At 40.5% G+C, this 14,895-nt stretch overlaps 1 protein-coding gene across 2 annotated transcripts in view; it reads left to right on the top strand.

The window, feature by feature from the left end:
• LOC128700744 (vam6/Vps39-like protein) overlaps positions 1–11,189 on the top strand; it is a 61,057-nt gene extending 49,868 nt beyond the window's left edge. Inside the window, exons 18-19 of one of the 2 annotated variants that reach the window (XM_053794140.1) lie at positions 10,234–10,328; positions 10,657–11,189. In XM_053794140.1, the coding sequence (XP_053650115.1) occupies positions 10,234–10,328; positions 10,657–10,717 (156 nt within the window). In that variant the 3' untranslated portion in view covers positions 10,718–11,189. The remainder of the gene's footprint in view (positions 1–10,233; positions 10,329–10,656) is intronic. The other variant, XM_053794141.2, reaches the window with a different exon arrangement.
• Positions 11,190–14,895: the final 3,706 nt, after the last annotated feature.

The following is a 14,895-nucleotide window of genomic DNA, read 5'->3' as shown; positions in this document are numbered from 1 at the left end:
GGGGTAGAGGGTAGCAAGAGATACAAGTAGAAAGGGGTGAAAGTATCAGAATTTGTGAAGTAAGTCAGTCGTTGTCAAAAAGTCAATGAGAGAGTCCGGATGAAAGGTGGGTCCATCAGCGAGAAGGGAAGGTAAAGAGAGAGCAGCGGGGCGAAGACGACGACAGAGGTAAATTCTGCGTGCTCGTTGATAAAGTGGGCAGTCCAACAGAATGTGGCTGACTGATAATGGAGCTTGGCAATTCTCACAGAGAGGAGCAAGACGCCTCTCCATGAGATATCCATGAGTAAGACGAGTATGGCCAATGCGAAGACGGGAGAGAGTAGTCTCCCAACCTCGACACTGGTGATAAGAAGACGGCCAGTAACCTATACTCGGTTTAATAGACTGAAGTTTGTTGCCGAGCATAGTAGACCAACGTTGTTGCCAACGGGTGTGAAGGTGGGAAGATATTACAGCAAAATAGTCCGTACATGGAATACCTCTATAAGAAACTGGTAGGTCATGTACTGCTGACCGCGCAGCAGTGTCTGCCTGTTCATTGCCCTGTATGTCAACATGACCAGGGACCCAACAAAAAACAATATCTTTATGCTTAGTAAAGATGCGGCGTAGCCAAAGTTGGATACGGAGGACTAAGGGGTGAGGTGTATCAAATTTTTGTATAGCCTGTAAAGCACTAAGGGAGTCTGAGACAACCACAAATGATGACACAGGCATAGATGCAATACGGATAAGTGCTGTAAGGATGGCATATAATTCAGCAGTAAAAATACTAGCTGAAGATAGTAAATGCCCTTGTACGACGCTGTCCGGAAACACTGCTGCGAATCCTACGCCGTCAGAAGACTTAGAGCCATCTGTGTACACAGCAATGGCATGAGAATGAGAGTGAAAGTGGTCAAGAAAAAGAGAGCGGGAAGCGACCGTAGACAGTTGGGCTTTCGAGCAAGGGAGGGAGAAAGAACAGACTCGAACAGCTGGAACTTCCCAGGGGGGTAGGGAAAAGTGAGATGCTACATGTACATAGAAAGGTGGTAGTTGAAGAGAAGACAAGAGCGAATGAAGGCGAAGAGAGAAGGGACGGAGTAAGCAGGGGCGGCGAACAAATAAAGAATGTCTACTAATATCAGTGACCATTCTATAAATGGAAGGATTGCGGAGATCATGAGAGCGTACATAGTAGCGCAGGCAATGGGCATCACGGCGATCGGATAAGGATGGAACGTTCGCTTCTGCATAGAGGCTTTCGACAGGGGAAGAGCGAAAAGCACCAAGGCATAAACGTAATCCTTGGTGATGAATGGGGTTAAGGCTAGAGAGAGTAGCAGGAGATGCCGCTGAATAGATCTGGTCACCATAATCAAGTTTCGATAAAATAAGGGTGGAATGTAGGTGAAGGAGGGTTCGACGATCAGCTCCCCACGAAAGATGAGCAAGGGTTTTAAGAAGGTTCAGCCGGCTGTGACAAGTTGCCTTCAGAGAGGTAATGTGAGGTTTCCAGGATAACCTACGATCAAAGAGGAGGCCCAGAAACTTGACTGTATCACGTTCAGGGATACGTGAGCCATAGAGGTACAAAGGATGATCAGAGATGACAGAGCGTCTAGTGAAAGTGATTTGGTGGGTTTTAGTGCTGGAAAATTTAAACCCATGTGTGGTGGCCCAATTGGAAACACGGTCGACTGCATGCTGGAGAGAATCTGTAAGGAGGTGACAGTCAGCGCCTGCACAGGCAATAGCGAAGTCATCAACATAGAGTGATGACCAAATATTTGATGGAAGACTAGAGGCCAAATCATTAATAGCAAGGAGAAAAAGTGTTGTGCTCAGAACACATCCCTGGGGGACACCTTCAGCTTGGACAAAGTCCGGGGAGAGCACATTATTAACCCGAACACGGAAATGCCTGTCAGTTAAAAAGTTCTTAAGGAAGGATGGTAGATTGCCTCGAAGGCCTAAGGAGTGGGCTTGGGCTAAAATATTATACCTCCAAGTTGTGTCATATGCCTTCTCAAGGTCAAAAAATATGGCAATAACTGAGTGGTTATTCGCAAAGGCATTACGAACATACGTATCCAAGCGCAGTAAGGGGTCTATGGTAGAACGTCCCTTACGAAAGCCATATTGACGAGTGGAGAGACTATTGTGTGTCTCTAAATACCACACTAAACGTCTATTTACTAGACGTTCCATTACTTTGCAAACTGCACTGGTAAGAGCAATGGGACGATAGTGGGAGGTTTCATGTCCCGTAGTGCCTGGTTTGCGGAAAGGGAGAACAATGGCGGATTTCCACAGCTGTGGAAGAACTCCTTGTGACCAAATAAGATTGTAAAGGCGTAATAGGACTGCAAGGGCTGACTGATGTAAATGTTGTAGCATACGAATATGAATGTCGTCGGGCCCAGCTGCCGATGATCGACAAGCTGAGAGTGTTGCCTCCAGTTCTTGAAGTGTAAAAGGCACATTATACTGTTCTTCTCTGAGAGAAGAAAAGTCCAAAGGTGCTAACTCTCTGGCAGACTTTGAGGAAAGAAATGAGGGGCATAGATGGAGTCCCTGAGAAATACGGACCAGATGATTGCCAATTTCATTGGCAACATCTAGTGGGTTTGCTATATCAACACCGGCAACCCGCAGAACAGGAGCCGGGTCAGGAGAATATTTACCACTCAGTTTTCGTACTTTTTTCCAGACTGCACTCATAGAGGAAGCAGAGGTGATGGTGGAGACATAATCTCGCCAGCAAGTGCGTTTAGCGTCACGGATGACACGGCGAGCGATCGCACGCTTCTGTTTAAAATCAAGGAGTCGCTCTGTGGTTCTATTGTACCGGTACCTGCCCCATGCAGCGCGTTTCAAACGTACTGCACGAGCACAAGCAGGAGACCACCAAGGCACGCATTTCTGAGAATGCCTGCCCGAAGTTTGGGGTATAGAATGAGAAGCTGCGGTGAAAACGGAGGACGAGAAGAGGTGTAAAAGCTCATCGATGGAGGACGAAGAAGGAACCTCTTTAAAAACAGTCAGGTGTGAGTAAAGGTTCCAATTTGCCCGATTAAATTGCCAGCGTGGGGTGCGAAGAGGTGGCGAATATGAAGGGGAAGTAAGAATGATTGGGAAATGATCACTGTCATGTAAGTCCGGGAGAACAGACCAAGTAAAGTCTAATGCGGCGGAGGAAGAGCAAACTGAGAGATCTATGCAAGAGAGAGTATGAGTCCGAGGATCAAAATGGGTGTGAGTACCTGTATTTAAAACATGGAGGGGGTGGGTGGCAAGAAAAGCCTCTAACTGAATTCCACGGGAATCACAGTGAGACCCTCCCCAGAGGAAATGGTGGGCATTAAAATCACCAAGTAACAGAATCGGTGGCGGTAATGACGAAACAAGGAAGGCAAAATCCGGAATAGATAATGCCCGAGAAGGAGAGAGATATAAAGAACAGAGCGTATACCACCTATGTAAGTGGATACGGGCTGCTGTGTAATGCAGCGAAGTATGAATAAATAGCTGATGGTACGGAATATCAGTGCGGAGAAGAAGGGCACTTTCATTAAAGGTCCCATCAGGAAAAGGATCTGAAGAATACAATAAATTATAGCCTGAGATGTGAGAAATAACAGCAGAGTGTAATTTTGGTTCCTGTAAGCAAACACCAACAGGGGCAAACTGGGAGAGTAACATCTGAAGCTCACCCCGATTTCCCCTGAGGCCGCGTATATTCCACTGTAAAAAGGCCATGATTGGCAATGATAAAGATACTTGAAATCCGCAGGTAAGGGTTCCTACGGACTAGAAGGGTTAGAAAAGTCCACATGCGGAGGCAGTGGAAAATGTTCAAGCAGCGAAGGAACGGTGCGCTGTGAAGAAAGGAGTTGCGCAGATGGAGCAGAGGAGAGAGAAAGAGCGGAAGGTGGATCAGTGTCCATTGATGGTTTGGTCTCTGCAATATATTCAGAGATTGCTTCAAGTGTTTCGGAATTCAAAGATGTCGTATGGGAGACAATATTGGGAATGGTAGGGGGAGGATGAGTAAAGATTGGAACTGTATTGGACTGTACCAAGGTAGGGGGGGGCGAAAGGGTGGAGGGAACTGGAGAAGCGTGGCAGGGGACAGAAGAGACAGGAACCTGGGAGGTGGCAGAAGAGGAAGAAACTTGGGAGGGAACAGGGGAGGAAGGTACATTACGAGGAGGAGGGTGAACCTCTGCACTTGTAACTGAGCCAGTGAGAGGGGAAGAACTAGGGACAGAGACAGGGAGGGTAAAATGAGGAGGTGGAAGATGGGTAGGAGGTGTTACCGGACCTTTTTTTGACTTTTGAGAAGTAGAGGGACGATTGGGAAGAGGTGTCGTACGAGGTCTCGTCGATACTGAGGCTTGTAAGAGAGAACTCGAAGAAGCGAGATTAGACTGAGGCGTTGAAGTAGGGACGTCTGAGCCGAGGACAGCAAAAGGATTAGATACAGGAGTGATTATGGGAGAGGTAACCACAGAGGTGGGTGTAGAAGATGGGATACCAGAAGTGGGGGGACGTTTTGAAACACGGGAATAAGAAACACGTGGGAGTCTCCCTTGGAGGCGGAGATGAGAAACTGCCATGGCATAAGGGAGACCTTCTGTCTCTTTGAGGTAACGGATTTCCCGCTCGTTTAAATAGACCTGACAACGGCGAGAGTACGAAGGGTGAGCCTCATGACAGTTAAGGCAAGAGGGAGATCGATTGCAAGACGTATTAGAATGGTCATCGGCACCACAGACTGGGCATTCGGCGATAGATCTGCAATATTTCCCTGGATGGCCAAATCGCCAGCAATTTCTACACTGTTGTGGTGTAGGGATCACCTTTCGAACTTGTAACCGATGTCCTGCTATATAAACGGAGGATGGGAGTTCTCGGCTGTCAAAAGTTAAACGAGCCACATTGCTAGGGTATCGTCTCCGCCCACGGGCAGGAAGAACGTAAGTGTCTACCTTGAGGATTGGGAGATCTTGGAGTTCCAGCTGTTCTAGAATGTCGGTGCCACATGTCTGGAAATTTTGTTGAACTATGGTATGGGGCAGAATAACGGTACCACTACAAGAATTGAGGGAATGATGTTTTTCAAGGGTGACAGGAACAGTATCTATATGGGAAAGACGAGAGAGCTCACGAGCCTGGGTAGCATTCTGTACGGTAATGATGCGCGTACCGCTCTTAAGAGCATGAAAAGAAATATCTTTACCAACATGGCGTAGGAGTGCCTTGCCAATACTATGGTCAGAAAGATAGGCAGTAGAGGAAGTTGGTCGTAAAGTGAAGAATTTAGTCCACTGTTCAGTCTGAAACTGAGCGTGGAAAGGTAGTGAAGGACGTGTCGATCGTTTCTGAGAAGAACGAGAAGGTGAAGGTGGAGAAGTATCATCAGCAGGTAATTGTCGTTGACGTTTAGGCGTGGGACCAGAGTTGGTCCGACGTGGAACGGGTCGGCGATTTGAAAATTGCCGCACCGTAGAGGGAGAGGCCGGAAGCATAGTCAGAGGAGAGCGAAGGTCTGATAAATCGAAGGAGTCAGTCGAGGCCTCAGTACCTGAAGCGGGTGAGGAAACAGCACCGGCAATAGGTACAGAGGCATGAGGAATGTCTGAAGAGTGGTCCAAAGACGAGGCGGGGTCAGAACGGGGTGCGGTATCAAGAAGGGGCCCGGGGGTACCAGGTTCATGGACTAGGGCTGCCATGGTTAGGTTACTTCTTTCTTTTTGTTTTTAAGAAAAAAAAAGAAAGAAGAAAAGAAAATAAAAATAAAAAAAAGAAAAAAAAAGGGGGGACCGGGGAGGGATAGTTCCTAGGAGGAATGAAAGGGCCAGAAATCTCCCTCCGCGCCCAAGAGGACTCGACACCGCTAGTAGCGCAGATGCAGCATGGAACCCGTGCCATACCCTACCCTTCATGCCAGTAAACCAGCAATCTGGGATAGCAACCTCACATCTGCCGAGCTACCTCGGTGGACAAAAGAGAGGGCGGCCGGATATCCGCCACAAAGCATACCTCCTTCAGCCACCACCCCCGGAATCCGAAAGGTGGCTTCCAGAGATACACCCGTCGCCCAAAAGACACCCAAAGCTACTCCGGGATACCGGAGAGGGATCGGGACATCCCTAGGCAATCCAGATTCCACGGCAAACTACGCCACCGCCAAGAAACCTCAACGGAATGGGATGGACCCCGGTGTCCTTTCCCCCACCTAGGAACTAGCGCGCCTGTGGGAGAAATCACGAAGGCTAAAAAGAGGAAGGGCAAAAGGGAGGGGTGAGGAGGAGGAGGAGGAATGGAAAAAGGGGAGGATGGGGAGGATGGGATAGGGGAGGGGAGAATGGGGGGTAATTAGGTTCGGTCTGAGGAAGAAGACCGACAGGGCTAATTCCTCAGACCAAGAGCCTCTTCACCACGCCAAGGAGCCCCCCTTGAAGAGGACAAAAAAAAAAAAAAAAAAAAAAAAAAAAAAAAAAAAAAAAAAAAAATGGCACCACATAGAGGAGCTTTGTAAAAGCTTACTCTAGCTATATCTACAATAATATCAACCTTATCGATATTAAATCTAACAGCACATTTTTATCATAAGTACCCCTCAAGGAAGGTTCCTTGATGCTAGTGAGGGGCTCTTGATCTAGGGAATTGGATCTGTGCTCGTTCCCTGAATCTTCCATTTCACCCCCCCCCTCCACATGAGCTGTATAATTCTACAGGTTTAGCACTCCCCCATAATTATAATTGTCATAAGTAAGGTATCCTTAAATTTTAAGACTTTCCTAATATGCTATGTACACTGATTTTCAAGAAATACCTTGTAACATTTTTATAAATTATTTCACATACCTTTTGTATTGTTTTATTTTGAATAACATTGTAATTATAATTACATTCAGGTCTGCTTCAGTGGAAATAAAATTAAAAAAGTTCTAACAGCAGCATTACACACTGAAGCAGCATATTTGGGCAGCCTAAAATTTATATTTATTTATCACTAACATAGATTATTATAATTATCATTATAATCAAAAACAACCGCTAAACCACACTAACGTAGAACGCTTTCATTTGATGATGTTTTGGCTATTGGTTGGGCCATTTGCATGTAAAAATCTACAGCTTTGAGGAAGACTGAGTGAAATATGACTTAACCCTTAAATGGTCCAAACGTATATATACGTTTTTTCAACATCTGAAAGTATGTAAAAAAATGTAGATCTTCTTTTTTGTTTTACATTTGAAAACGTGTAAAAAAAAACTTGTATCTACATTTTTTTTTGTTATATTTGAAAATATGTAAGAAAAAGTAGATCTACTTTTGTAGCACTACGAATTTGAACGTCGATCTCTTTGGACCGTTTAAGGGTTAAGTACTTTATTTGTCCATTTTGGTGTAATTACCCAAGTTTGCTGGGGTGAGCTCAAGCTCTTGGTCCCTTCTTTCAGTTAATTATTATAATAAAAAAGAAGCGCTACGCCACAAGGGCTATACAGCGCTGCAGGGTAGGAAAGGAAGCGAGGGTATTGGGCAGCAGAAGGGGGGAGGGGCGATCAGTAGGTTACAGAAAACAGCGGGGCAGGGGATAGTGCAGGGTAGAGGATAGCAAGAGATCGAGGTAGAAAGGGCTGAAGGTATCATCAGAGTTTGTGAAGTAAGTCAGTTGTTGTCAAAAAGTCAATGAGAAAGTCCGCATGAAAGGTGGGTCCATCAGCAAGAAGGGAAGGTAAAGAGAGAGCAGCGGAGCGAAGATGACATTGGAGGTAAATTCTGCATGCTCGTTGATAAAGTGGGCAATCTAACAGAATGTGGCTGACCGATAGTGGAACCAGACAATTCTCACAGAGAGGAGCAGGGCGCCTCTCCATGAGATATCTATGAGTAAGACGAGTATGGTCAATGCGGAGACGGGAAAGAGTAGTCTCCCAACCTCTGCACTGGTGACAAGAAGACGGCCAGTAACCTATACTCAGTTTAATAGATTGAAGTTTGTTACCGAGTAGAGTAGACCAACATTGTTGCCAACGGGTGTGAAGGTGGGTAGCTTATGCAGCAAAATAGTCCGTAAATGGAACACCTCTATATGAAACTGGTAGGTCATGTACTGCTGACCGCGCAGCAGTGTCTGCCTGTTCATTGCCCTGTATGTCAACATGACCAGGGACCCAACAAAAAACATTATCTTTATGCTTGGTAGAGATGCGGCGTAGCCAAAGTTGGATACGGAGAACTAAGGGGTGAGGTGTATCAAATTTCTGTATAGCCTGTAAAGCACTAAGGGAGTCTTTCAGTTAAACCACAGGTGGAGTTTGAGCCACTTGGCAAGCGAGTCGTAAAACTTTATGCCAGTGCGTAAGCCACTGGGCCAGCTGGCTACAATAAGATTCATCCAGCTAGGTCTATTTCTATACACCAGTTACAGTAGGGCCCCACTTATATGGCAGGTTAGGTTCCAGGCTACTGCCGGAAAGCAGAACGCCATTTTTTCCACTTAGCTGGCATTTATATGCAATTCCCTAAATCAAGAGCCCCTCACCAACATCAAGGAACCTTCCATGAGGGGTCTACGATGCTTAAAGATCCCTAGAGTGATAAAATCCATATACAGTACACTCATTACTTACCTTAAAGTATTTGTAGTCTCTTAATGGTCTTAATCTAGGGTGAGAGTTGAAAAGTATTTATTTGTAGAAAGTCATGTGTGGGAGGTAGGGTAGGGAATAAAAAGGCACAATACTGTGACTGGAACGATACACAAATAACCCGCACATAGAAGAGAGGTTGTCTTTCTTCTGTCTTGTTTCTGTTCCTTCATTATTTCCTCTCCCCCCCACCTCTGTGTTCTTGCTCTCCCTCTGTGGGCACCTAGCTCCCTTGCAGTGCTCCCCTTTCTTTGTATTTGACTGGCTCCTCCTCCTTACTTCCCCATTACCACTTCCTTTCATCTCTGCCACTACTACTACTACTAGTAGTAGTAGTACTACTACTACTACCACTACCTCTTCCTGCCTATACAGTGGACCCCTGGTTAATGATATTTTTTCATTCCAGAAGTATGTTCAGGTGCCAGTACTGACCGAATTTGTTCCCATAAGGAATATTGTGAAGTAGATTAGTCCATTTCAGACCCCTAAACATACATGTACAAACGCACTTACATAAATACACTTACATAATTGGTCGCATTGGGAGGTGATCGTTAGGCGGGGGTCCACTGTATATACCCGTCCTGCTCTACTTCTCGTTAGTGTGACTTTGTATATGGTCCAAGCTGGACCAAAACGTCGTTGTAAGCTCCTCTCTTCTATGTGCAGATTATTTGTGTAGGGTAGGGAAACCCACCTGGCTATCCCCACCATGTAAACAAACGGACGAAGCGTCTGTATGAATGTTTATGAACCATAACCAAACACCTTACATTGTGTACAAGTTGTCTCCACAGTGGTACAGTAGAATAAATAAAGACCAACACTTACAGTCTCGTGTAATTTTTAGAAGGAATGATGCTCTGACAAATTATCATTATTACAAATTATTACTACAAGTTATTATTATTATAATAAAAAAGAAGCACTAAACCCACAAGGGTCATGAATAACTATAGATAGAATGAAGGCATATGAAAGTAATAAATTTCTAGTTAAGTTACTGATGTTTGACTAGAGAAAATGTGATTCTTCCAACCCTCCCACCAACTGCTTGGTAAACAAATATTTGTCAACTTTTATATTGTGGGTGTATGTATCATGTTTGTTACATAGCATCTTTATTATGTAATTTTGAAAAAAAAATAATGGATTAATAGAAATGTCTACATTAGCAGAATATACAACATTTAATGCCCCCAAGAGATTACATGTATTTTTATTAACATGGCATCAAGAGTAGACACACACTTAGTGATTTTAATGTGTACCTGCATGCCAGCACAATGTGTAAGTATATTTAGGTACAGGTACACTGAAGTATAATTATCAGAGTACATATAAAATATGCAATAACTTTAAAACACTTGAAATTTTGGAAAATTTCCAGACATAGAGATATGTGCTCATGGAGAATGTAAACAAACCAGGTGGGATGTGCTGTATTTGAAAGACCACTTGCCATATAGCAAATTTTGGTCATAATTTGAAACTGCCATATTAGGGTCTTCTTCAGCTGTCATTGCTCTTAATCATTTTTGTTGCCAATTTATCATATTCAGTTTCTAATTTCAGACTAGTGAAGAGCTTAGTTCATGCCAAAGATTGAAGATCTTGCTGTCAGAGTATACCTACTGTGCTGTATGCAGTAAAAGATTTACCAAACATAGGTATGTATTCTGCTATGTTCATTATTACTAGCATCAAACAATAAAATTAATCTTGTATGTTTTGTGATACTCATTTTGAGTAAAGTAATTATTTTACATTAAGAAAAGTAGAATAAAAATGCTTATCATTAGGAAAAAAGTAATGGTATGAGAGAGAGTGAAAGAAGTTAATAACAGTATCAGGGATTGAAATAGATATGTAGCAGTGAGAAAGAAAATAATAAATATGGTAGTTTTATAAAGGGAGAAAAGTTGAGTTTTAAAGAATATCTTTTCACTATTGATGTTCATTTCATTTAATTTCATTGATGTGTATTTTTCATTTCAGTGCTTTTGCTTGGTATCCAAATGGAGACATAGTTCACTTTTCATGCCAGAGTCAGAGGTAACAATACAAAGCAGAAAAATTGCACTGTACCAAATAATACTTACTACTACTGATTATGAGGTTTAAGAATCTACATGAAGGGAAATGCTGTATAAGCACACATTGGTAAGTTATATGACAGTTTGGTACATAGACAGTTATTGCAGCCTTGGTTGTACCACAATCTGATTAAAAAAATATGCTACTTCATTAGCAGTGGCTGAAAATAGTTTTTCCACTATGCCTAAATACAAGATAGAACATCAAAATGCCAGCTCGATAGTGTTGTAAGAAATCTTTGCTTTCTTTAACATCATGGATTCTTCCCCTATATTTTATTAACCTGTGAACTGCCAATGAAAATTTTTCAAGAGGAGAGATCTGCCTTAGCTGATCTGTGCTCCTCTGGAAAGTAGTCTTACTGGACACTCAATCATTGCATCTTGTATTTTATTTTTTAGTGGTTATTTGTTTAATAAACATTCATTAATTCATTTTGATTTCTGTTTATACTGTTTGATCTGATATAAAACTATATTATATAGAGATTGATATATAATGAAAGTAGGGACACAAGAGCTGTAGGTTGTATGTCAAGTTTAACCTAGTACATACACTATATTGTTAATATTCCTAAGAGCTTGCCAGAATATCTCAATTGCATGTGCCTTTTGTGATATTTGACTTCTGGAAATATTTTAATAGTTTAATTACTCAATTATTAAAATAAGTTACAGACTTATAAGACTTCTTTTGTTATATATATATATATATATATATATATATATATATATATATATATATATATGCAATAAGATCACAGTAAACAGGTGATTTCAAAATATGCAAAACAACCACTCTGAAAGAATAGAGAAATTCCAAGCGCTTTCGTGACTACTCACATTATCAAGGAACTATGAAAGTGAAGCATCAAGATAGTCAAACTGTCTGTTTTCTCATCAATGTTTTTGAGAGCTTTACGAATTTGTAGTCCTGAGTTCATAGATGAGGAAATATCCAAAATTTATGAAATAGGTAATGATTTAAAATACCCAAGAAATGTAATTGATAAATCTTTTAAAGTTGCTAGGAACACTTTTTATAATCCAAAAAAGGGCAACCAGCCTTATTCAACTAAAAATATGTTGGTTCTCCCTTACCATGAAAACTTGGTTGATATGCCTTCTCTTCTTAAGACTTTTAATATTAAAGTTGTATTCAAAAATCTTGATACAGTAAAAAAACTTTTGATTAAGAATTCCCCCCAAAATGCTGATGGATGTGTCTATAAGATTCCTTGTAAAATTTGCGATAAAGTTTATTACGGTCAAACTGGTAAAAATCTCGAACTAAGATTAAAACAACATAAATATAGCATTAGAACTGGACAAGATTCCAATGCTCTATTTATTCATGTAAGAGATTTTAACCATCCAATTGATTTTCAAAAAGTTGAGAAAGTAGTATCAAGCAAGTCCATGGTCGACAGGAATATAATTGAATCTTGTTTCATAAAAAGCAGTTTTGACAATAATATGAATATTTCCTTTGGTTTATATAAATTAGATCCATTTATAATTAATAGAATTTGGGTAGAATTTAATAATACACTGGACAAATAAATAGCTTGGGGGTGAGTTTTGCAAAGGACCTATCCAAGTTGGCTCGCCGCGCGTCACGTGTTTAACCGTTGTGGGATCTGATAGTGAGGTGCTGGCCGACCCCTTATATAGCTTCCTTGGATGCTTCACTTTCATAGTTCCTTGATAATGTGAGTAGTCACGAAAGCGCTTGGAATTTCTCTATTCTTTCAGAGTGGTTGTTTTGCATATATATATATATATATATATATATATATATATATATATATATATATATATATATATATATATATATATATATATATATATATATATATATATACACATACATACATACATACATACAAAACAACCACTCTGAAAGAATAGAGAAATTCCAAGTGCTTTCGTGACTACTCACATTATCAAGGAACTATGAAAGTAAAGCATCCAAGGAAGCTATATAAGGGGTCTGGCCAGCACCTCACTATCAGATCCCACAACGGTTAAACACCTGACGCGCGCCGACCCAACTTGGATAGGTCCTTTGCACAACTCACCCCACAAACTATTCTACCCAAGAAAATTTAAAAATTATTTGTCCAGTGTATTATTAAATTCTTCCCAAATTCTATTAATTATAAATGGATCTAATTTATATAAACCAAAGGAAATATTCATATTATTGTCAAAACTGCTTTTTATGAAACAAGATTCAATTATATTCCTGTCGACCATGGACTTGCCTGATACTACTTTCTCAACTTTTTGAAAATCAACTGAATGGTTAAAATCTCTTACATGAATAAATAGAGCATTGGAATCTTGTCCAGTTCTAATGCTATATTTATGTTGTTTTAATCTTAGTTCGAGATTTTTACCAGTTTGACCGTAATAAACTTTATCGCAAATTTTACAAGGAATCTTATAGACACATCCATCAGCATTTTGGGGGGAATTCTTTATCAAAAGTTTTTTTACTGTATCAAGATTTTTGAATACAACTTTAATATTAAAAGTCTTAAGAAGAGAAGGCATATCAACCAAGTTTTCATGGTAAGGGAGAACCAACATATTTTTAGTTGAATAAGGCTGGTTGTCCCTTTTTGGATTGTAAAAAGTATTTCTAGCAACTTTAAAAGATTTATCAATTACATTTCTTGGGTATTTTAAATCATTACCTATTTCATAAATTTTGGATATTTCCTCATCTATGAACTCAGGACTACAAATTCGTAAAGCTCTCAAAAACATTTCCTCATAGATGAGGAAATATTCAAAATTTATTAAATAGGTAATGATTTAAAATACCCAAGAAATGTAATTGATAAATCTTTTAAAGTTGCTAGAAATACTTTTTACAATCCAAAAAGGGACAACCAGCCTTATTCAACTAAAAATATGTTGGTTCTCCTTTACCATGAAAACTTCGTTGATATGCCTTCTCTTCTTAAGACTTTTAACCCTTTCAGGGTCCAAGGCCCAAATCTGGAGTCACGCACCAGTGTCCAAGAATTTTCAAAAAAAAAATTTGTTATTTTTTCTTATGAAATCGTAGAGAATCTTTTTGTGAAGGTAATAAAACAAAAAGTACGAAATTTGGTGGAAAATTGACGAAATTATGCTCTCGCGAATTTTGATGTGTCAGCGATATTTACGAATCGGCGATTTTGCCAACTTTGACTCCCATTTTAGGCCAATTACATTATTCCAATCAACCAAATTCTTAGCTATTTCACTAGTATTACTTCTATTCTATCGATTGAGCACAAGAAATCGCCAAGTCAACTGTTTCAACTACAAAATAAAGTGATCGGAAATTGTTAATTTGGCCAATTTAACACAAAGTTCAAAATATTCCAGTTTCAAAATAGGCTCCAGAATAAATAATGTAGCCATTCCTGGCACTAAACTAACATTTCCTCTGTTCATTAGTTATGTTTTGAGGCTTTACAAATAAATTCCATTTTGATTTTTTATTCACATAATGAATTTTTATTCACACCAAAAAATAGAAGATTTACTGTTATGCAATACTGTAATAATTGTATAAATATCATCACCATATTTGTGAATGTATATTAGACCCACCAGCTGACGTGTATTAGACGTGTGAGGTCGTTTGTTTACTCTTGAATATCGGCAAAAATTTAACATTTCCGCTACTTTGAGCTCAGTTTCAAGCCATTTCCAGTGCTAAAACCAATCAAAATCATCTCTATTTCTGTAATATGTCTTCCATTCTATCAAATGAGACCAAGAAATCGCAAATACAACTATAAAAACATACGAAAAAACACTGCAAAGTTGCTGTTTTAATCGAAAAATCATGATTTCAGTTTTTTTCTCTCATTATACACAGTGTGCTGCAGGATCTGTTTTATGTGGTGCACACATACCACATAGATGTATTCTCTCATATCTAGGCCCAAATGTACCACTCACAGTTTATCAGAGTGAGCTGAGCTCATGGCGTAGATCTACGGTTTGGACACTCACCGTAAAGCCGTAGATCTACGGGACGGACCCTGAAAGGGTTAATATTAAAGTTGTATTCAAAAATCTTGATACAGTAAAAAAACTTTTGATAAAGAATTCCCCCCAAAATGCTGATGGATGT

The sequence above is a fragment of the Cherax quadricarinatus genome, chromosome 56 (genome assembly GCF_038502225.1).
Source record: "Cherax quadricarinatus isolate ZL_2023a chromosome 56, ASM3850222v1, whole genome shotgun sequence".
NCBI lineage: Eukaryota > Metazoa > Arthropoda > Malacostraca > Decapoda > Parastacidae > Cherax > Cherax quadricarinatus.
This window is presented reverse-complemented; position numbering and strand designations above follow the sequence as displayed.